The sequence below is a fragment of the Manacus candei genome, unplaced genomic scaffold (assembly GCF_025592945.1).
Source record: "Manacus candei isolate 608988 ecotype Guabito, Panama unplaced genomic scaffold, ASM2559294v1 h1tg000152l, whole genome shotgun sequence".
In the NCBI taxonomy this organism is placed as follows: domain Eukaryota; kingdom Metazoa; phylum Chordata; class Aves; order Passeriformes; family Pipridae; genus Manacus; species Manacus candei.
The window spans coordinates 962,455-986,198 of record NW_026138200.1 but is presented as its reverse complement, the minus strand read 5'-3'; the positions used below and the strand labels follow the sequence as shown (position 1 = coordinate 986,198).

Here is a 23,744-nt window from a genome sequence, read left to right as displayed (position 1 = left end):
ATACCTCCGGACAACTGCGTGAGTCATAAATACACGGCCCGGAGCTGAAAGCCGAGACTGTTTACAGCGACTTCGCCGCGGCCGCCGGCGAGTCAACCCCCCGCGCGGGGGCCGGTCTGCGCAGGGGCCCGCACGCCGCACCCCGCAGAGCAGCTCCCGCGGGGCACCCGCGGCCGCGGCACCTGCGGCCGGCGAGGGGCGAGGAGGGGGCAGCCTCCCCGCCGCCTCCGGCCGTCGGTCAGTCCGTCAGTCCGTCCGTCCGCGAGAGCGCGGCGAGCGGCGCTGGGGAGGGACCCGGTGTTGGGTTACCCCGGCCCGGCCCCGCCGCCACCGCGGGGCCAAGCGGGTGTCGCGGGGCTGCGCCGGCGGCCGCGCAGCCCACGGTATGTCGGGCCGGTGACTTCAGCCGGGAGATATTTGGAGGCTCCGCGGGGTCCGGTGCGGGGGGCCAGCGTGTGTTTGGGTCTGAAAGCGAATCAGCGGAGGGCGCGTCACTGCCAAAGGGCCCTATAAATCCATCTGCGGCGCCGAGTCGCCCTGGCAAAGCCCTCGCGTCCGCACGTCCGGCTCCGCGCTCCCTCCGCCCGCGGGTGCGGCGCCCCCCGCGCCTCGCCCAGCCCCGCGCCCCCGCCCAGCCCCGCCGGCGCCCGGGCAGCCGGGCGCGCCCAGGCCCAGCCGGAGCGGGCGCTCCCGACACCGGCCCGGCTTCCCGCCGCGCTCCCGCTTGGATGTAAGCTTTCGCCGCGACGAGACCCCGCTCTGGAGGAGAAAGCCTCGCTGTTGCTGCTACCGGCTCTACAAATCCCAGCGCCGGCCTCTGATTCTCACAGCAGGCTGAGGGGGGGTGGTTTGATTTTTTTTTAATTATTATTATTTTTCCCCTTCCTTCCTTCGCTGGGGTGGGGTTTTTTCTCGTGGTTTTCTTTTTTTTTTTTTTTTCCTTTCCCGCCGTTGTGTGAGTGTCCTAGCGGTCCGCGGCTCCCCGCGGTGCTGGACCAGCTGGCATTACAGGAGCGCTGATGTCTTCATCTGACTCCCCGCAGTTGTTGATGGAGTGTCTTTCTCAGATTTCCAGGCAGGGTCCCAAGCGCAACACCCAACGCCAGCTTCCGCTGCCAGGCGGCGCTCCCCGAGGCTCGGGCCGCTCCCGCCGCTGCTGAGCGCGGCCCCGGGGCCGGAGCGGGCAGAGAGCCCCGCGGTGCCGCTCCTGCCGCGGGCATAGCACCTGCGGCGGCGGCGGGGGAGGCCGCCGGGGACTGTGCTGGCGGCTCCCCGCTGTTTCCATCCAGACCTGCGACCTCACTCCCCTTCTCCACACGTCTCTCCCCCTTCCCCCCTCCTTTGTGCAAAGAGGGTGCCGGCGGTCGGACCCCCGACCTGCCCACATGCATCGCCCGTCCGGCCGCTCGACTCCACTGCGTTAATGTCCATCTCGGGTCCGACGAGACCAGCTCAGAGGTGAGAACGAGGCAGAGTGCGCGGAGGGGCGGGTGGGTCGGGCGGGTACCGTCCCCGGGGACACAGGGCTGCCCCGTAGCCCCCCCTTGCCTTCGGCGAGGTGCGAAGGCAGCGGCCGGCGGGCAAAGCGCGCCCCGAGCAGCGGCCGCGCCCCGAGCCCCGTAGCGGGACCGGGACGGCCGCGGGTCCCCCCGCTGCGCCTCCCGGGCCGGACACTGCCCTGTGCTGGCCCACGGGCCAGGCCGAACCGGGCTGAGCGCGGCTGTCACCCCTGGGCAGCGGGTACGTGCCGTGGCAGACTGCGAGCAGGGCGGTCGGGGAGCGAGGAGAAGAAAAAGTGACAAGGGAAGGGAGAGAAGGAAAGGGAAAGGAGAAGGGAAGAGAAAGAGGATTGGAAAGAAAGAGAGAGAGAGAGAAAGAGAGAGAGACAAACAGAGAGAGAAAAAGAGAGAGAGAAAGAAAGAGAAAGAGAAAAAGAGAGAGAGAGTGAAAAAGAGAGAAAGGGGGAAAGAGAGAGGGAAAGAAAGGGGGAGAGAGAAAGGGAAAGAAAGGGAGAGAGAGAGAGGGAAAGAGGGGGAGAGAGAGAGAGAGGGAAATAAAGGGGGAGAGAGAGAGAGAGAGGAAAGAGGGGGAGAGAGAGAGAGGAGAGGGAGGGGGGGAAGAGAGGGAGAGAGAGAGGGAAAGAGAAGGAGAGAGAGAGGGAAAGAGAGGGAAAGAGGGAGAGAGAGAGAGGGAAAGAGGGAGAGAGAGAGGGAAAGAGAGAAAGGGAGAGAAAGAGAGAGAAGAAAAGAGAGAGAGAGAAAGGGGGAGAGAGAGAGAAGGAAAGAGAGAGGGAAAGGGGGAGAGAGAGAGAAGGAAAGAGAGAGAGAGAAAGAAAGAGAGAGAAAAAGAAAGAGAGAGAGAAAGAACAAAAGAGGAAGGAGAAAAGGGAATTTAAAAGAAAATCTTGAAGGAAAGGGAAACAGGAAGAAAAGAGGAATATGATAGGGAAAGGAGAAATAATGGGGAAAAGGAAAAGGATAAGGATAAAAAGGGGACGAGTGAAGAAGAAAGAAAGAAGAAAAGGAGAGTAAAAAATGAAGAGGAAAGAGGACTGAATAGGGGAAAGAGAAGGGCCGGGAAGAAGAAAGAGGAAAAGAAAGAGAAAAGGGGAAACAAAAAAGGTGAGGAGAGGAGAAGCAGAACTGAGATAAAGGGAAATGAAGATTTGCCTGTAGCACATTAAATCTGCACAGCCCAGCACCCCAGATCGGCCTGGTCCTTCCTGGTCCAGCTCAGGAATAAGTGCCCTGACACCACCCAAGTGCTGGAAAAGCACAAGGTGACCTGTCTGCCAGCCAGCACAGGGCCATGATCACACTCCTACGTCCCTACAAACAGACTCCTGGGGCTTGCCTGCCCATATGCTCCAATACAGCTCTCTTGGGCATAGAGGAATTGGAGGCTATCCTGTGCCTCCCTTTGCCATATCACTCACTCGCTGGGGAGAGCCCATCACTTGCTATGGGAGGCTGAGCTGGTAACAGGTTGTTTCCCCTACTCTGTCGTCAGGCCTGACCCAGGTGGACCAGTCTGATCCTGAAGTGCAAGATTGCTCAGCTTTGTCTCAGGACTGGCAGGGTGTGAGCAGAACTGGGGGAGCACAGCAGCTGGAAGCTAACCCTGTTTCTCCTTTCTGCCAGGGGCCCGTGTTGGAAGGAGATCTAAGATGAAGTTATGGGATGTTGTGGCTGTCTGTGTGGTGCTGCTCAACACGGTCTCCACCTTGCCCCTGCCCACCGGTAAGACGCCTCCCAAGGGGTCCCCTTCAGTGATAGAGGGACCTGAAGATGATCTCTCCCCCATCAGCCTGCTGCCTTCCTATGCTGTGCACAGTGACTGTAAGAAACATTCCCCTTTGTAGCAACTGCTGTCTGTCTTGCTAAACCTGCTTCCCTTTGTTCAGGCATCAGGGTGAGGAAAGGTTCCCCACACTTTCTGCTGCTATTTCTCTCCTGCGCAGTGTCACTGGCTTTGGTCTTGTTCCAGCAGCTCCAAACCAAATCATTCTCCAAAGCTGGGAGTTGGCAATTTCAGTGTCAATGCCCCCCACCCACTCCAGCTCTACCTTCCTGGCAGTCTTAAGATCCCTTTGGCTGAAAAACATGGCTAGGTGGGAAAGCTTATTGTATGTAGAGGAGCCGAGAGAGGGATCATACACCTCGCAGCACAGGCACTGAAACTGTTTCTCCACTGCCTCAGCCTTCTCTCCCTGGTCAGACCTGCCAGTGCTATTATTCACTGCCTGTAGCGGGCGCAAGTTCTGCTGGAGGTTGGGCTCCGTGGTGGGAGGCTCTGTACACATCCTGGAGTGCTGCTGAGCTTCATTAAATCCTCCTTGCATTCTGATCTCGAAATTAGTGTGTCCGCGTGGAAATTTACAGAAGAGTAGCTGTGGCAGGGTTAGGAGCTTGATGCAGAGCAATCCACATGAACTAGCTCACAGTAAGGCAGTTTACAATCCACATGACAGATAATAATGCCTCGCTAATAATAGGTCTCTTACAATAGCAGGTATAGGATTTTCGCAGCGGTATGTGAACATTATGCTAACTCTGATGGCTTTTTAAAGAGAGAGTTAATATGACTCAGTAAGAAGTAGCAAAATACTCACATGAATACTGGAGACATTCACTTAGCAAAGGCACAGCTTCAAGGTTGCTTCTTTTGCCCTTGCTCAGCCCTCTCTGTTTAGCCCGTTACAGGATGCAGACAGTATCCAGTAATTGGGATACATTTCCATCTCCTTATCTGGAGGCATCTTCTTTCCCTGCGCCTGCTGCAGCTCCAACAATGGGCAGCCCAGCTCTGTTTTTTTTCTGGGAGCAGCCATGCTAACGCAGCATGGATGCACAAAGCGTGGAATCATGTGTCGTGACTTCACTTCGACCCCTTGCAAACACCTATCTCCTCTTCCACAGACACACATCTATGTCCTTCCCCATTTAGTCTTCTCTCTTTCCTTTTCTTGCTAGTGTTTCCCCCTTGCTGGAATCTTGCCTAGGCTGCCACCTCTACATATCGCAGCCTGGGCTCCTGCTGCTCACAGACTGGCAGCCCCTGACATCCTTTCAGCCCCTCCACACGGGGAGGTTGGCCAAAAGTGTTTCCTTCCAGGGCTCCAGCTTGCCAGGATCATGATGCTATCACACATGGTGATCTTCTTCTCCATGGTGAGCAGTGTGCTGGATAAGTGCTGTCCTACAAAGGGCAGTGATCAGCTTTTCAGGCCACTGTGCTGTTCCCCTCTGCACAGGCTTGCAGCAGTGCTGGTGACAAGAAGAGCATTAGGGGGAAAGCAGTATCAGTTAGTTTGTCGCTCTGGCAGAAGCTTCAAGGTGGGAGGGCATTAATGCTCCATTTTTCCAGAGTGAAAACAGTTGAAACTGTTTTCTGGGTATACGGTTCCTGGTGAGCTGGTTTCTCTGCAGCAGCTCAAGGGGACAGGCAGTAGAGATCCTGTCTGTTCCTAGCGTCCACAACTTCTCATTGTTTCTGTTTTTTGGGTTTTTTTGCTGCAGATTCAGTAAACAAGAAGCAGGAGGAAAGACAATCTATGTTTTACTGCAGTTATGGTAGTGTCAATGTACAGCCTCTTCTAGGTATCTCTGTTTCCCAGGTACAAACATAGGCTTTGCCAAGCAGAGCTGGGTCACAGGTTATTACCCAGGACAGTAATTTGAAAAAGGGGTGATAGTTTGGTCTCAACCTCTTAACCCTGCAGATCACAAATAGATGGGCCTGGCTACAAGGGAAAAGGAAGGAGTGCTGTTCTTCACAGAGCACTCAGAAATTGAGGAAAACCTAGGGAATTCCTGTGGTCTTTGCATGGCAGCAATTTACACAGCACTCATGCCCAAAACTCAGAAATTCTTCTCTCACCTGGGGTTGCCAAGTTGGATGAGTCAGGGGAGACTTGCAAAAAAAGGCAGCTGTAAGAGAGAAGTGAAATACTTTGATCCACTTTTACGCTGGTTTTAGTTGATTTGAAAGTGTGTGGTGTCTGGAGAGCGGTCTTCTAACAGCCTGCGAGGCTGATCCTACCCAGGCACATTGCTGCAGCACCCCAACTGTCTGCTGGTGAACCTACCATGTATTGGTATCTCTGTGGATACTGTTGGTCATCTGCTTTGCTGAAGGCTTTTGCAGGAGGCAGCTCACAAAATGGTGGGAGCACCATCATGACCCATATTGTCTCAATATGCACAGGGCGGTGTTTGGGCACTGAGCAGGACTGGATGCTGCCTGCATTCAAAGAGAGGTGCACTGCTGTTCCCTAAAACTGTCCTCTGTGTAGATTGAGGGGAGCATTTTGTTTCAAGGTGTGCACTTGTCTTATTCCAAAGAGGTTGGGTCTCCCACACACCACTCGAATCAGTAGGATTGTGAGATAAAGTCCCTCTCCAAAGGGCAGGCCAAACAACTTGCTGGAGCACAGATCTGGTTCCCAGGCCCTTGACACCGTTTTGTGTTCTCATTTGATAAGATTGCTTTCTCCGCAAAGTGCTTTGAGGTCACCTGATATTACCCCATCCCTTTCAGATTAGCTTGAAACCTTCCTTCGTTCCAGGCTCCAGGCAGGGTCCTAACCTCCTGGGCTGATCAGGTGTAATGTGCTGACCTTTGCTGTTTAAGACAGTAATTAGAGATGGCAGAGGACTGCAACTGCAGTCTTCTGCATTTTTAAGTGAGCTGGAGGCTGGAGTGGTAGTAGCCTCCATAAATGCAGTGCGTTGAAGATGAATCCAGTATTCTTAGGTGTTTTGGCTCCAATTTTCATAGGACAGCTTATTTCTCACAAAACCAAAAAATGAGTAGCTGTAGAGTTTGTAACTATTTCTTTGTTTCCCTTATGCTACAATCTGCTGGGGGAAGGACACAATTAGCTTAAATACCAACTACAAACAGAACAAATATAAACCAAATTATTATAAACTAAATACTAGGTCAGCAGCTTCAGAAGCATGACAGTGCAGAGGGAGCCAAACACTCGTTTGACTTATACACAGTCAAATACATTTTGTAGCTGTTTGATGCTGTATGGACACAATCAACACATATGTGAGGACTGGAGTGTCCAAAGATCTGCAATATGATACCTAGTCTCTTGATCAAGTGAGCATCTTTACTGAGAGCTAGTGGTAAATATGTAGAATTACATGTCAAAACTCACCATGGGCTTTTCCCTCCTAATAGGGAAAAGACTCCTGATAGGAGGAAAATGTGGGGGTTTTGCATCATAACATCTAAGTTACTCTAAGGCCACTGAGTGGTCATTCGTTGTTGGACCACCTTTGGTATATACCTGCCATGGTATATGTGTGTTATACCTCTGTTAAAAATTCTTCCTGCCCCTGCTAAGGGGATTTAATGTTAAGTTACTGCGCTTAGCTGCAACTTTGTCAACTAATATGGAAAGTATCTAGAATAAACAGTAATATTGTAGGGCTCTTTAAAGCAAAACCAGAATTAAATTATGCTTCCAACTGAATGGACTCTCCTTCCCTAAAATATTTATTAGGCGCATTCAGTGTTATGAACTACAACTCTCATGTTTCTGTCCAGGCTTTCCTGCTCAACACACCTATGGTGTGGCATATGTGCTCTAGCCTAAGACACCCAGAAGCTACAGAGGTAACCTGTCCGTGCACGGTAAATCCAATGCATCGGGGAGGTATCAGCCACACCGAGCAGGTGCCACACATGTCATTTGATCTCCGTGTGTCCAGCACAGCTGGTGCATCCAGCATAGCTGGTGCATCCAGCCAGTGTCAGGCCCCTGTCCCCAAGCCAGCATATTTATAGTGAAGTTTGTTTGCATGGGGATGCCCAAGTTATCTTGGCATTTAGAAATCTCAAGTACTCAAGTTTGTCTGTTCATGGGCAAAATCCTAGGAAAAGAAAGAACAGGATGGGTCTGGTTAAATTCAGAGGCATGTAGCCACAGAAACAAATTTCTCTGCAGTCTCAGGTATAAATATTGAATATACTAAGGTGAAGAGTATTCTGCAGCTTAAGGAGGGAACTATTGAAATACAAGATAGTATGATTTTATTCTCAATTTGAGTTATCCTTTGTTGCAAGTTTTATTTCTTTGATGCTTTTTAAGATAGGGACCTCAAAAATTTACCAGTGAAAGTGTGGATCCTTTTAGACATTATGCAGAACATGCTTTTCTTGGTCATCTTTCGTAAGCCTCTTTAGTATACTTTGGAAACCCCCATGTTTAGGGTCTGCAGATAAAGAGCTTCAAAAGCTTCCATGAAAGGCTAAAGAACTCAGCTGTGTGAAGTATTCATCAGACTGTTACTGAATTCGATGGGGGCAGATGGGCTAGCAGAAGATCCTCAGATTGATAGGTTGTAATGTCTTTGTAAATTATACTGTTCCTGATTAGGACTGCACAAAGTTTTAAAATATTTAAAGTTACAGAGGCTTCAAGAAGCCGTTTGGGTCACTGAGTCCCACCCCCTACAACCTCAGATCTTCAGAAGTGGATTTCTAGTGCAAATACCCAGTCTTCATTCTCCACACACGCTATCAAGAAACTGCAACATAAAACTTGTAGTATATAAGGCCAAACACTACATAACTACATTCATTGTGGATTCTCATATTTCTGAGGTAATCAGCTAATGACAAGAAATAAAGAACAAATACAAAATACTGCAGCATAGCCACATTCAGGATCATCAGTCATCTAAATAGGCCACTGACACATTAGTGCTGGTAGAGTGGTTGACACTGCAAAGCCGTCATTTTTACAAAACCAGCTGAAGTTTCTGATCAAGTAGTATGGTAAAGCGAACCAAAGGAATGATTTCAGTGGTTCTTGGAAATTGAGTCCTGATTACAAAGAGAAGAAAGAGAAAAGATCAAAAATATTTATCTGAGATAGGTACAAATAAAACATTAAGATACAAAATATATATTAGAATACTTTTTTTTTTAAGATCAAGGACATAAAATTAATTATGTGAGGCATTTCATGTATCAACATTCTATTTAAGGAATAAAGCCACTTGTATGAACTAGCAGGCTAGGCTGTATGTATTGGTACAGCACTTAAACTGAAACCTGCAGGTACATTTCTTAGAAGTCTTTGGGACTTATACAAGTGCTTCAAAGATTTCTGGATAGGAATAGTCTTGAAAATGAGCAAACACTGAAATCCATGTATTTGTTTTCCTGCTGGGATGGGCAGTGTTACAGCAGTATGCCAAAACTTCTCAGGTGGCGTGTTCTCATGTATTTAGAGGCAAGCTGGTCATATCCCCTCTAACTAACAAGCTATGTCCAAAGACCTGAACTATCTCTGCTCCCATCCCAATCATATAGAAGATTTCTTTGGCAAAATCAGCCATTTCTCAGGAAATTTCTGGTAGGGAGGGAGTATCCAGTGGAGCAGCCAGGAAGGAGCTTGCTCTTCTGAGCACTCTCCAGTGCTGTCTGGCAGGTCGTGGTCCACGTTTCGCAACACGAGACCTTCTGCAGCAGAGTACAGAGCACCTGCCCTAGAGCCAGGGACTGATTATTATAAAAATAACAACAGCATTTTTCAATCTGCAGTATCAAAACCTTCTCTATTTTTCCTTTCATAAAGACATGGAAATGCAGGTAGGGAAAGGAAACAATGGAAGAACGTGTCATTTATAGATCAGATCAAATCTGATAAAAGTGCATATTGTCACAAGAGAAACATCAGCCATGGTTTTGCCTGGACAGCTCTGCTTTACTGCCCCAGGGAAGAGACTGGAATAGGGTCTCTTCAGGGTCCCTTTCTCCTGCTTTGCTACCTGTGCTTATTCTTTGGGAACACCCCTAAAACCCAATGAGAGATGCTTTGTAAGAGCACAGGCAGCCCAGTAAGAGCTGCTGTTACTGATTTAGGCATGCTCTTTCCATTTAGTGAACTGGCACTAAAGAGGGGCTGGTTTACTGATGTGGGGTTTTACTGATGTCATGTGAGGGCTGGGCTGGATCATTTCTGCACCAGGGATGCTGAAGATAATTTCTTATTACTACTATTGGTATTTTTTCCATTAAAACCTTTGTGCCATGCCTGTTAGCTGGCTGTGTGTGTTCTTGCTAACAGAGGTCACAGGTTTTTGGGTCCTGCTCATACATACTCATTTGAGGCCCTTGCAGGGTTTGAGGCTCTCACTTAATGAAATATTAAGTGTAAACTCAGTTACACTGGAAGCTGGATATTTACTCAGCATAGTATGGATTTGGAGGGATACAAGGGGCACATACAACAGGTATGTGTCTTGCCAAGGTTTGGCTCCTGCTCAATAAGTGGCTTCAGTCAGGGCACTGCTAGTTTTTCTTTTTTCTCCTTATGCTGTAACTTCTTCTGATACAGAGGTGCTTGTGGGTGCTCATGTACCCACACCACCCTATTTGATAAGGCCCTAGTACAGACAGGCTCCTGACAGCGCCTGCAGGAGCTGCCACAAAACGTCAGGAGCAACTGCTGAAAAGCCACCTGCTCTGTGGTGCCTCAGAGCTGGTGTTTCAAAGCTCTGTGTCAGGGGTAAGACTACATCCTTCTGTTGTTCCTCTGCTGCTTTACTGCCCGGTGAAACACTCCTTTGCCCACCCCAGAGAGGCCAGAGGAGGGGGTGGACAGAGGAGTGTAGCCCACCAGTGAGCAGGATCATGGGTGAGCAACCCATCTGGACTGAGTGAAGAACAAGGAACTCTCATGGACAGGTCAGCTTGCAAGGCAACTTCCTCTGCTTCACTCAGTTCATCTGACCTTGCTGTTTCCCCCTGCTCTCAGGGACTTCCCACAGCTGTCAGCAATTGTAATGGTTCTGTTGTTTCCCCCCTTTCTTCTCTTGGTGGAAACCAGCATTTCTACCTGCAAGAAGGCAGGCAAAGAACAGGAGGGGAGGCACTGCCAAGCATGGTAGTGTGACAATGCAAAGGACTCTGTGGATTTGTCATTATGACACTTGGGAAGCAGCAGGGTTAATTAGTGAGCTGCTAACACAAAACTTGACTGCTCCATCAGGGGCAAGCACATCAGAAAGGTGGATTCTACCTCATCGTACCTAAGTGGCATGAGTGTCCCTGGAGTCATCCACCAGGTTATTTAGCACTCTGCCTTGAAGAGAGACAAGTGACACCAGTGAGAGGCTCCATTTCTAAGGGCTCTCTGAGTCTGAGAAGAGAATGCAGCATGGGAGCTGTGTGGGCTGGGAGTGAGGTAGTGATACAGAGCTGTATTAAACATTTAAAGATGAGCTGACCCTGCTGTGTTTGATGCTCTGTTTCCTAATGGATACAACCACCTGGTTTCCATTTCACTTTTAGCCCCATGGACTTTCATGCAAGGCATGAAAGCAAAGTTGTGCCTCAGAGGTAGTATTTTAATTTAATTGTTTACATACTGGAAATCTTTCAGTATAACTATTTTCTACACCTACCTTTGCTTTGATGCCTGCATATAATAGGCTTTGGATTTTTTATGAAAAATATTTAATTTTCAATAAAATAAATGGTTTATCTCCACCACAGTTGGTGTTATTTTACTTTGCAAAGCAGAATGATCATCACATTAGTAATTTTAACTTGGCTAAGGTTGCACTTCCACAAACAGGTTACTCCAAATCTCTCCTAAAGTACGTCCTTGTGGTGTGAGATAGAGAGATTCTGTGTTCAGACAGGCCATGTCCACTATAGTAAGTACCTGAAAACAGTACTAGAAAGCAAGCTAAATGCAAAAATAATTATTGAATAAATGGTATAACAAAGTAGGCTTCATAAGCAAGAAAAAAATGAGAACGATTCACTGCACTGACTGTTGGAGACACACTAGCTGACTACTTCCCAGTAGCAAATGGCCTAAGAGGAAATGTCTTTGTGAATGTAACATTGGAGGAAACTTAAAAAATAACCAGGGAAGAAAGGAATTAATGAAGGTCCCAGATTAAAGTACTAGAACTGCTTTTGAAAAAGGGCCATTTGATCCTAGTGCAGATCTGGATCTGAATTTTCTAAATATTGCTTACCATTGTAATAAGCTGGATTAAACCCCTGGAACTTTGAAACAGTACTTTAGAGTCTGAATGCTGTTGTTTGAACTTCTCTAATTGAAAGACTGTGCTTTAGTTAAATATCCTTGTGATTTAATTCAATGTTTAGTCTGATGTTTTGATGTGGTAGCTATACGCTGCTGTAAATGCATGCATAAAAGCTACAATCTAAAAGAAAAATTTTATCATGTTTGTATACCTTTTTGACTTCTATTACACCGCTATAGCTCAGGAGATGCAAAGTGCCAAATGATGTGGCATTGATGTGATTATATTTTCCTGAGATCCGTATGGAAAGCTATTCTATAATGCATGGTTTTAAATAACTTAAAATGAGATCATGAGAGTTGAAATTAATTAAAATTGAATGAGAGTTTTATGAGATTAAAAACAACCAAAAAAAAACAGAAAATCCACCTATATAAATTATTATTTTGCAACTTATAGGATTTAAGCTTTTCTTGACCATAAGAGACAGCATGGTCAGAAGAGACTGTAGTTAGTCTTTTAAATCCATAACCAGGCACCAAAATGAGTAACTAGATTCTTTTTCTCAGAAACTGAAGATCCATCTGTTCCCACTGAAATCAATTTGTGGTCAAGTAGAGGCAGAGGGTTGCTTGCTCTACCATGCTGGGTTATGCTGCGTGTGGGGGACTATTTGGCTTGATAGTGAAATCAAAGGAATAGTTGTACAAGATGTAATTGTGATCACATTTAAACAGACAGAAATAAATTTTCCATTTTTACTTAATGGAGACTGTTTTTTTGAGAACAGGATGAGTTTGGTTTGGATATTCATTTCAGCCTGTTTTATGTAGAAGTCTATCAGAGCACTGTATAATTTATTCTCCTAAAAAGCCCAGGGATCAGGTCCCAGTCCTGCCGTCACATTATGTCTTTAATTAACTGAAAATGCAAAGGCAGGCTCTGGGGGGTTGCAGAGGGGAAGATGCCCAGAGGAAGTCACATTTCTCTGCATGCCCAAAGCAGAATGCTGGGACGGCTATCTGCAGGGGAGTGCCATGGCTGTTTGGCTTCAGGAGTGCCATGGCTGTTTGGCTTCAGGATCCTGCACTCATGCATGCTGCCAGCTCTTCCTGTGCCCAGGGAACAGTGACTGTGTTGGGGATGGGCAGATCGAAACTTCAGGTTCCAGAGAGCATCAGTGAGGTGAGAATTTCAGTTTGTATTGCAGAGGGATGTTCCTAACCTGGGAGACTGATCTATGATCTGACTGTGCCCTAAATGTTCAGAAAGCAAGCAAACAGCTTGCAAGCAGCAAAGATGCACATATTCTTGTGTTGGTTGTTCTTATGTTTCATTTTTTATTGTTTTTAAATTAGTTTTTAAATTAGTGTTTTAAATGAGCCTTATTTCTTCTCTTTTTGACTCCTGAAATTCTTGACATCTGGTACTCACCAGCTCTGTCCCCAGCCTGATCACTCTGCTGGATTTCCATGTATATCTGTCTTGTGACTTTTCACTCCTTGCTGTTTTATTAATTTTTCTGGTCATGGGAGAAACTCCTCACAGATCAAGAGTCCCGGGACATGGGAGACAGAGAAGGTGCCCAGAGGCAGACTGGCACATGAACTGCCATCAATACCCACCACTCTTGATTCTCTGGCCCTAGAAAACAGACTCGTGCTCTGCTTGCAACCAGAGGAAAAGGCTCTGTCTTCTCCTGCCTGGGTGGTCAGGTCCTTGGCACAGAACTGAAAGAGGGAGCGTGGAAACAAGGTGCAGAAGAGTGACCTGAATGGAGCAGGACACACAGGGTGACTGCAGTTCCCACAAGTACTGCTGCCTACGTGTTATGACCCGCCCCAGAAAAAGGGGAGGGGGGTAACCCAGGTTCTTACCAATAATTCCCTTGGGGTGGATTAGAGTGAAACGACACTGAATAATCGGTGTCTGAAAACATATATTGGTAAGGTTTATTTTAACAATTTTGTATCAACAGGTATGCTAGCATTTTGGGTGTTGTCATATAACAATGTGACATAGATATAACCTTTGTGGGGGGAGAAAATGCATAAATCATTAACCGTTTCAATCTCTGACACTACCCCAGGATACTACCAGAGGCTTGCTAGCAAAAGCATCTGCACATGTCCACACACAGACTGCCTCCAAGGGACTTCCCTAGGAGCCAGAAGTCAGGAAACAGCTTTCAGAATTGTGACATAAAACCCAGATGAAACCTCATTGCTTTGTTCCAGTCTTGTGAGTGATCATGGCAGCATAGTTTAAGTGGGGAGCTCAACCTGTCACACTGCCCCAGTGGGGTCTGTGAGTCATTCTCCCACACAGTGAACAAGACACAGAGAGGCCATGTGTTCCCTGAGGCAGGATTTTACATTTCGAGGACATACGTTCCTTTCCTTTGAGAAACACCTGCCTTGAGGTGCATCATATGTATGAGACAAGTTTGCAAACTTATATGGAGCAGATGCTGCTCTGGGCTATCCTATCTTGTCCCATCCCATCCTGTACCATCCCGTCTGATCCTGTACTGCCCCCTCCCATCCTGTCCTGTCATAGGTGACTTTTGATTTTTAAATTCTAATTCCTTCACACCCTGGAGCCTAGGACCAGGGACTACTGCTCAGAGATCTTTACTGCACTTATTCCATAATATCTGAGCATTTTCTTCTGGCACGTTGCACAACGTGACAGGCATCTGTCACGTGTTTGTTTTCTCAGCTTTTCCACCAGAAGGCAAGTGTTGTCAGTAAACCAGTTTGTTTTGAAAAAATGTGTGTATATAATTAGGTGTGTGTGTGTGTGTGTGTGTGTGTGTGTAAATGCAACACACATACACACACATGCAAACTGTGTATCTGCTTCTCCTAGGGGTGTGAAATCCCCACAGAAAGCTCTGTTTGCTGTACAGTCAAGTCAGCGCAGTCCATGCGGTATGAGAGAAGCAAAGCTGTTGTGAGACTATAAACATTTTCTAAACAATATTGCAGACAGAGGAGTAACAAAATATTCCTCAATGGAGTGGCTTTATTCAGGTTATTATGCCAAGATAGCCTCATGAGTGCAGTGATGTTCCCTGGCCACAGAATTTGTTCCAGCACCCCCATTGCTCCCAGCAGCACTTACCACAGCGCAGAGACCAAACAAGTGCTCAGCATGTAGTGTCTGTGGTGCTGAGAGGCCTCAGCATCCCTGGAGCACATCTAGCAAGTGCCCATCAGCATGAGGAGGCCCTGCTGCCAGCCTTCTCCACCTTCCCTTCTGTCCATTAGCCTTTTGTACTGTTTAGTCCTTGGTCAGTGGTTATTGCTTATTCATGTGTGATGTCTGGTGGTAGCTTCCTTAGCACTTACCTCTACTGCCTTGTCTCAACCCATCACACCTGGTGTCAGTGCTGGTGTTTCCACTTGATTGCTCCAGGTCCTATTTCAGCAGGTTTTTGCAGCATTTTAGAAGGTTCTAAGACTTCACACTCATAGTTATTGGACAGCTGACTATCCCTACTGAGTCAGGACTGGCACCTAGGCGTAGGACTAAGGCAAGTTTCCCTTCACTCCTGGTTGTCAAAGTTTCCTCCAGACCCCTATGACCCTCTTCTAGAGAGTGTTTGTAGTCAAACTGATTACACTGATTCACTAAGCAGCAGAAAATCAGTTGATTGCAGGGGTTGGAGGTGTTCCTAAGACAGTGCTAAATTATAGAAGCAAGTTTGGGGTACCTTGTCAGTGCAGTGTAAAGCTGCCAAAAGAGCATCACTACTCTGTTCAGGACTAGTTTGGGGCTCCACAGGCAGAGGGGGTTGTTGCTTACAGAAACCTGCAAAATCTCACTGAGTAGACCAATAATGCAGCTACCATTGTGTTGATGTGGTGTATCCATATAACCTGTAACAGCACATGTTGTAGGTGGGCAGACACTGACAAGGACCAAGAGGTCCAGCACATTTTCTCAGGGGGAGCTCTGTGCTCACTGTTCCCACTGTTTCCTTATATCACCTTTTATCACCCTACTATCATGCCTTTTGTCTCCTCTGGTGATATAATCTCCAAATACTGGGGATCACTGCAGGAGTCCTATTGATAGATTTGAATATCTGTAGGGAATAATTTCCAATTCCCTGGGCTAAAAGGAAAGTCCACCCTGGAGACAGAAAATTTGAATTCATCTTACTCATAGTGCTGGCATTCTTCCCAGTGAGTTTCCCAGGTATCTCCTGGCATTGCAACAAGGGATGAGCTGAGCAGGGATACCCAGCTCCATCAGACACAGCTTGGAATAGTTCTTGCATGGTTTGTGTTAGAGCCTCAATAAGATTAGCAGAGTGAGTCATGCCACCAATGACCCCATTTTCTGGGTGCATCTAGCCCATGCATGTAGGTTGGGTTCTTCTAGCTGGATACACTGTTGGATTGCTTATTTGGTCTACTTTTTGCCTTACTGCTCCCATCTTCTGCAGTGTTGACACCCCATGCCTGCATTAGCAGCATTGCATGGGTTTCTTCTGTGGTGTGATTCCTCCACCTGAAATGTCATGTCACCGCACAAAATGCTCTCCCTTGGTAGCATTAAATCCCTTGGTGCAGCTGGGGCAGTGATCACCGGGATAGATGTCAGTGTGGGCTTTTAGCAGGGACACAGTCCACCACATGGGCTTTTCCTCCTCTTATCTACCACACCCCGGTGTATACTTGGACTGGCTTGGGCAGGACAGTGCTTGAATTCTATAGCTGTCAGATTAGTATTTAGCCAAAGGAGACTCCTGCATGTAGCACTCTCACAGGGGTAGGTGGTATTTTTGCATCTGAATTGCAAGCAGTTTAAATGAGGTGTGCCTAGTTGGATTGTTGTCTCTTCAGGGAATCCACAGTTTTGTTTCTCCCTTCTCAGGTGAGGGACACTTACTCTCCTCACTGCACTGGCACTGTACCAAGCTTGAGATAAGTATGAGGCTGAAGGCTGCAAAAAATAACCTCCACATATAGGTTGGTTTTCCCTGTGAAATTCTCCTGTCCCCTTCCTGATGGTTGATCATTGCATGCATTTTGTTCATATGCTTCCCTGACTGTTGTGTTTCACTCTCCATAGCCAAGGTGTCCTTGTGTCCTACTGTTGCTACAAGGGTTGGGCTGGGAACATGTGACAGAGATGTGGGCTGGGGGAATGTCCCAGTAGTGTCAGAGGGGAAAATTGAAGGTGAGAGTGGAGAATGGCACAGCTAAAGCCATCTCCTCAGGGTTACATCCTTCCCTTATTGGGTTATGAACTAAGAAACCTAGTTTCTGGATAAGAAATCTAGAAACTACTCAGTCCCAGAGCAACAAGTGCCTTCTACCAACTCCTTTCCATCTGTATCTGTGCCAGGGCCAAACTTGTACTTCAGCAGTGAGGGTTAGGTCGGCTCCATGTCGGTCATCTCTTTTGATTGAGTCTAACAACAGGCCTTCCCCTCCTTCTAGCTCATGTATCACCTTGACATGGATCTTGCTCAGCAGGGCAATATTCATATGGTGTAGGCAGACCAGCCTGTTCTGCAACAGAGCTGAGTGGTGCATCCAATGGACACATCCATCCAAGCAACCTCCCCCAGTAGGTATGGCTCACAGTGGATATTTTGGTCACTGCTACAGAAACAATGACAGAGGAGTGCAAGAAGGTTGCACTTACCGCTGGTGCCGCAGGAATATGGGGCTGGGTGCAGGGCCCTGCCTTGTTCAAGTTTCACATAGCTGTATAGATAGCAGCCATCCCTGCTTCATGTCTTTGGACAGCCACTGATCTGTGAGATTGTTGTCTTTAGCATGGATATCTGTAAATCAAAGTATAATTCACTTTTTTCAGTTCCGAACTCTACAGATTATAGCATCCCACTTCCCTTGTGTCATCCTCATTATGTGAAGTTACAAGATTTCCGGTCTTCATTATCACCATTCTAAACTATTTTGCTGGATCCACCCATTGTTGCTGTGGGAGTTAGGTGCTGAAAAAATCTCCCGGAGCAGTTAATTAGGGGTGAGATAAGAAAGGGTTTATTATGCCAAGGCAAAGGTGTTACAAGATGCGCAAGCCGTGCCTGAGATGTTACATTTTATAATACCATCCATCCAATCCCAGATGTGTTCACCCTGTGGCCTTTACTCTGGTCTGCCCTGGGTCCACCTCCTGAAAATGGGTCTGGGGGCTTTTCGGGACCCCCTGTTCATCCCATCCTCATCTTCATCAGAGCACAAAGGGTACATAGTCACCCAGTTTTTGACCGTGTTCTGTGGTTTAGGCCAAGATAAAAGCATTCTCCCAACAATCTGGGCCTTGCCTTGACAAAAGACTAAACATTTCTGCTGTATTTGGGGGTAGGAGTGATATAGGGAGCATAGAATGGGGTAAGAGGGTTAAGGAATGTGTAAACTAAGGGTGCTAGAGGGAAAGGGACAAGGGATGAAGGGTTGCTGCTTTTAAAATCCACTTATAAAACTTATAAGGCTTACCAATATTAGAAAAATAAAAAAACATTATGGGTTTAAGGCATCACCATGAAAAACTGTATACTTCTGATGTGTCAGTGTTTTGCTTTAGTGGGAGGCCTCTGGGTCGTGGCTGCTTCAGGTAGTGGTCCATGTTCCTCCTTACATGCAGATGCACTCTGTTTCAGCAGGTTTTTGCACTAACTGAGTTAAGATCCTGCTGCCTCTCTATTTGGTGCTTCTACTGACAAGATGAAGGTGCACCGTTGCTAGACAATGGGAGGCAGCCTCCTGTCTCCTGCTAACAGAGTCCATGCCACCACGTGTGAGCTGGGTACATGTGTTGCCTGGTCACCCATCAGGGCTCTTGTTTACGGTGCTCATTAGGGAAATGTGCTGCTGAGCCTTTGCCTAAGGAGCTGTTCCTACCTCAGTAGGAACCACCATTTGGTGGGAGCCTTCATGGCTTAGTGAAGGTACCAGGCCCTAGCCAGGTGCACTGCATTGGATATTGCCTCCCTCCATGTTTGCAGTTCCTGCAATATTTGTATGAGTCCTAGAGATGGACTTCCCTTGTGTGCAGGGCCAGGGTGATACTGGTCTTTTATGTGTTAGGTTATTAGGAGTTAAAGACGAAAAGAAGCTTTCTCTTAGGTCTTACTGCAAAGGAAGCAAGTCTTCAAGTCTTAATTTTCAGCACAGCGAATGAGAAAAAAAAATCCTCCTTAAAGAGGTTCATTCTGCTAGTATCAAAACATTTCATTGACTTCATCATATGGTTTACTTGAATAATTTATCACTGATAGAACATCTATCAGGTGAAAAAATAAATAAATTAAAAAATAATTTTTTGTAGAAAGAAAATGTATTAATAACATTTACCTTGAAAATTAACATAATCTTCTATTCTGATCTATTTCTACTCAGCCTAATCAGCATTTTGTGATACAAAATACTTACATGAGACATTTTTCAAAAGCTCTGAAAATAATTATCCTCCAGTAGCAGTAAAAAGCCAGGCATTCAGCCAGGAATAATATCTCAGCCTGGTACCCCAGGAAATTCCTCCTTCTGTTATGTCAACCTTATTGAGGGGTGGCTTTGGCAATACTAACTGCTACTGGTGTGAAGAGACAACAATTAACAATTATAATCACAAAATTACTTTAAGGAAACCTCTTCCTTTTCATGCTTTGCTGGGAAGAATCTGTGTCACCTCTCTACAGCGGTTTCATCTACCTATTAACTAATATTCATATCATGACACGCTTTTCCTTCCCTCAGTTTCAAGAGGGCTCATTCAACATTGGAAGATGTGCTGAAGTGCTACCAAGCAACAGCAGACACCTGCAGAGATACAAACATACCTTATTTATTTTTCCCCAAATGAGTTTCCATGATGATCTAAACCATCTCAAATAATCTCTGCTGTCTGAGGATCCTGGGCATGTGCTCTGAAGTGATGGACAGAAAAGCTTGCCTATATGTAATATTTTTGAGCCATGAATAGACAAACTTTATAACAATTGATGTATGACAAAGTCTTTTCTCTCTTTCCCAAACAGCTAATATGCCAGAGGATTATCCAGATCAGTTTGATGAAGTAGTGGACTTTATTCAAGCCACTATTAAAAGACTGAGGAGGTCACCAGATAAACAGACTCCGATTTTTTCTAGGCGGGAGAGAAACCGTCAAAACGCAGCGACAAACATAGAGAATTCCAGCAAGAAAGGAAGGAGGAGTCAAAAGGGCAAAAATCGAGGATGTGTCTTAACAGAAATACATTTAAACGTGACTGACTTGGATTTGGGATATGAAACCAAAGAAGAGCTAATTTTCCGGTATTGCAGTGGATCTTGTGATGCAGCTGAGACCACCTATGACAAGATTTTAAAAAACTTAACCAAAAAGAAAAAACTGGTCACTGACAAAGTGAGGCAAGCTTGTTGCAGACCCACAGCCTTTGATGATGACCTATCCTTTTTGGATGATAACCTGGTTTACCACATACTGAAAAAACATTCCGCAAAAAGGTGTGGATGCGTCTGACAGTTGCTTGCCAGAGGTGGCACCAGTTTTCCATTCCTACTACACTGCAAAGAGAGGGACCAAGGTTCCCAGGGAAATGTCTACTCAGAGTGGAGAAAAAAGGACCAAGAACACAAAATGAGGAGCCATGAGAGCCTGGGAATGGGGGGACACGAAGCAGAGTAGAAGGATGGAGACTTTTGATATCCTATGGGGATTTAGATAAAAGCTCAGGTGGAGATGCCGATGGATGGATGGTGTGCACGCTACCTTTCCTGTTTGACTCAGTCCACCATCAGTGAGACTCAATCCATGAGGAACGTGCTTAAAAACACAACCCTACCATACCACGCTGTGTTGTAGTTATGCCATGATATACCAGTTATACCAAGAAGCTTAGCAAAGAAGTAGGTTAGGAGTACCTTACTAATCCCCTGTGCCCTCAGCTCTACTGAAAGACACATTGTGCTACTGCTCATTGGAGGGCAGTTCCTGAGTGCCTAGGACAACTCCTAAGCTATAATAAGATTAACCTTGTAAGTAAGATGATATTGGGCAAATGTCAGAAAGACCAGGCTCAAGTTTTCACAAAGCAAAACAGTTCTGCTTAGTGGCTAAGTTTGGTTATTTCCATCTCGTGTTTCTTCCTTGAGTGCAGGATTTCATTTTTCTGCTACCTATGAAAACAAGTTGAGTTTTTAAGCACTTCTTCCTAGTATAGTAAGAGAAATAACAAGCCCAGCCTACACAAAATGCGTTTCTTTAGGTTTACAAAGGACTAAAGTCACTTGCGTAACTACATTTCTATTTGGTCATTGTGAGTGAGCAGAGACTACTTGATGCAATGCATCCCTTCAGAGACATAAATATACAGAAGATATTTATTGCAATTAAGTTATTGTTATTTATTACAGTTCAGTAATGAGTCTCCTTATTTATTAAAGTGTCTTTCAAAGGTGCCAAAGTAGATGGCACTTGGGGATATAGAGAGACAAAGACGTTGGGAACAACGGTCCATGCTTTTGATTGAAAGTGTTAACTTGAATGCAAAAAATCACTTACTTTACCTTTTTTTTCCTTTAAACAAAATCTTGATTATGTTCACAAAAGGTAGTGCCAAAGCCTGCAGCCCTTCTTCCTATTCAATAATCCTTTAGCAAATTTCTGCAGTCAAACATGTGCAGGAGCAGCAATGGCTCTGGACGAGTGAGGGTCGCAGAACTTGGCTCGACATTAGCAATTTGTTAGAAAAACTAATTTTAGTCATATTTTAAATGTAGCCACATTTTTTTCTCACACTTTATGCCAACTGACCTCGTATAACTATTGACAAATGGAAAATAATCACATTTAGCCTTATAATTTCTTGTTATATTTATTTAAGCTTTTCCTTCCATATTTCCATATAGAAGAGGTTAAGTTCCTCTTACTAGTTAGCCCTGGATTTAATATAGTCTGCAAGTAAACAGTTGTGTTAAATAACCAGAATGTTTTGTATAATTTGCTGAAACATTACAGGATTGTACCCATGCAGCAGAACAGTCCGAGTTTCCTTAGGACGAGGGAGGTGGTGCAGCAAAGATGTTCACACGTGACCGCTAATGCAAGCTCTCGTTCTGGAGACATTTTTTGCAAAGGAGCAGGAGTACAGGTCACTAGACATACCTGACAACTGGTGAAGCATCAACTCCCACAAAAACAACATGAAAAAAAAATTCCTACTGAAAAAGATGGTCCAGCCGTTTATCTCAAGCATGCAATGGCTCTCCATACTCATTTTGCCCCGGGCCCCTTGGGGCACCACTGAGGAAGGGTCTAGAGGTCAAAAAAGTCCAGAACAGGCATAGAAAGATGCACCAGGTATATGGCATATAATTCATCTCTGACTTTCGCTGCTTTCCTGGGCGGATGGAGGCTGGCCCCAGAGAACCACCCGCAGGGTCTGTTCTCACACTGCCAGGGAGACACCTTACCCTCCACGCTGCTCAGGGGTGGTGACACCACCAGCACTGGCATGATGTGGGTACTAAAAGCCTGCCAAGCTGAGGGTCAGCTGCACTGCTGTGCAGCTGACGAGTGACAGCACTCAGAGGTGTACTTTCCCTGGCCCCAGTTGCTGAAAACAAAACTTGCCTCAAAGCATTTTCTGCGCAGCTTGAAGAGGCTGCAACCAAAGCAAATCTCTATGTTCAAAATACAAAAGGGTAAAGTTTGTGATTTTTTTTTTTAAATTTTTTTAGGGTATTGTTTTTTTCTTTTTTTTTTTTTCTAGGTTGTTGGTTTTTTGGGTTTTTTTTTCAGTTTTCAGACCTTACTGAAGACAGGAGTGTGCTTCTCTGGATTTTTTTACTTCACCTGCAATTATATGTCTCAGTCATTTGTGTTAATCAACCAAAGTTCTCTACAGACTTTATTTTTGTACAATATTCATTTTATAACTTTTTACAAAATAAAACTCATTTCTATTGTTACCTGATTGTTGCTTGTACTTCCCCATTGTACCTCTTCTAAGTTACAGCGTTGCCCAGTTCCCAACCTGCTGCTGATGCTGAGAAGCCAGTAAGTCCTCTGCAAAGTGGAGCTTTCTTATCTCACCAACATGTTTAGTGTGGATCCGTAGCTTCTTAGCAGAACATAACGTTGTTGGGTGACTGCAATAACTGACTTGAAAATGCACGGTAAGCAGTGACAGTAATCCACCCAGTGGCAGGCTTGAAGGCTGGGGTTACTCAAGCTGTCCCTTGCCCATATGAGGCTGTAGTGTCTTCGTGGTGGCCCTGGCTATGCATGGTCGCTATTCCTGCACTTGGAGGAAATTTGCATTTTGCATTGCTAATCCAGGCGTTACATCAGTTGGACTAAATTCCATCCACTTTGGCAGTTCTTTTTCCTTCATCTTTAAACAGGAAAATAAAACCTGAGGAATTTTTTCTTCCACCATCATCACGGAAAAGATCAGGATAGGTTTTATGGCTGTGGCCAGCAACATTTTCTCAACTGTTTTGTGTTAAGTGCTGCAATTCCCATCACACATAAGAGCCCATAAACACACACAGACTTACAGGGTTCAACGCCGGACTCTGTACTCCTCAGACTTCTACAGAGAGGAAGAGGGAGCATCTGAGCAGCGAGCCAGAGAGCAGGAGATCAAACACTCTTAATGGGCAGCATATGGATGCCTTGGTTTCATTTGTGCTGACGGGGGCCATGCACGCAGCTGTATCCCAGCTGCTGGAGTGCAAAGCAAAGCTCACAAGCCCTGCCTTTGAAGCACACGGTACTGAAGGCATTCCTCCTCACATGCCACCACCTCCACCCCTTGTAGCAGAAGCCCATCAGTCCATCACAACGAGAAAAAGCTGCACACATTGTGTTTGGTATGGGAATGAATTGCAGCTTCACATTCAGAGGAGATGGTGCACTTTCCCAAGAGTTCAAGGGAGTGTCTTCGTAAGACACAGCTGTGAGGTGCTCTGAAGTTTAATCTCCAGTCTTAGAGCCCAAACCTTCTGTCTGCTCTTGCATGGACGGGGAAGCACAAAGCCAATGCAGAAGTCTTGCTTGGCCTTATCAGAGGCTTTGAGTCAAGTAACAGGTGGCAGGAGCGGTATTGCTTGCATGGAGCTGTTTCACCCTCCTTCCCCAACCTTCCTGGTGAGAATGATATTGGAGAGAACAGATGGGGCTTTGCTATTTCAACTCCAGGCTCACCACTCCTGGGCTGGCACC

General features: G+C 46.2%; 1 protein-coding gene across 4 annotated transcripts; it reads left to right on the top strand.

Moving 5' to 3' along the window:
- The first annotated feature begins 1,380 nt into the window (after positions 1-1,380).
- On the top strand, positions 1,381-22,486 carry GDNF (glial cell derived neurotrophic factor). 4 transcript variants are annotated; one of them, XM_051772303.1, is made up of 3 exons: positions 1,381-1,458; positions 3,141-3,239; positions 19,552-22,486. In XM_051772303.1, exons 2-3 carry the CDS (start codon positions 3,167-3,169, stop codon positions 20,034-20,036), a joined length of 558 nt encoding a protein of 185 aa, XP_051628263.1. In that variant the 5' UTR covers positions 1,381-1,458; positions 3,141-3,166; the 3' UTR covers positions 20,037-22,486. The 4 variants fall into 4 exon arrangements, with proteins under 4 accessions (XP_051628263.1, XP_051628261.1, XP_051628262.1 ...); XM_051772301.1 differs by having other exon boundaries at positions 3,141-3,338; XM_051772302.1 differs by lacking the exon at positions 1,381-1,458 and having other exon boundaries at positions 2,329-3,239.
- Positions 22,487-23,744: the final 1,258 nt, after the last annotated feature.

Excerpts from the sequence above, each read along its gene's own strand:
- GDNF (XM_051772301.1), top strand. The coding sequence starts at position 3,167 with ATGAAGTTATGGGATGTTGTGGCTGTCTGTGTGGTGCTGCTCAACACG. Across the intron at positions 3,339-19,551 it reads CTATGCTGTGCACAGTGACT|CTAATATGCCAGAGGATTAT; the intron begins GTAAGAAACATT and ends TTTCCCAAACAG.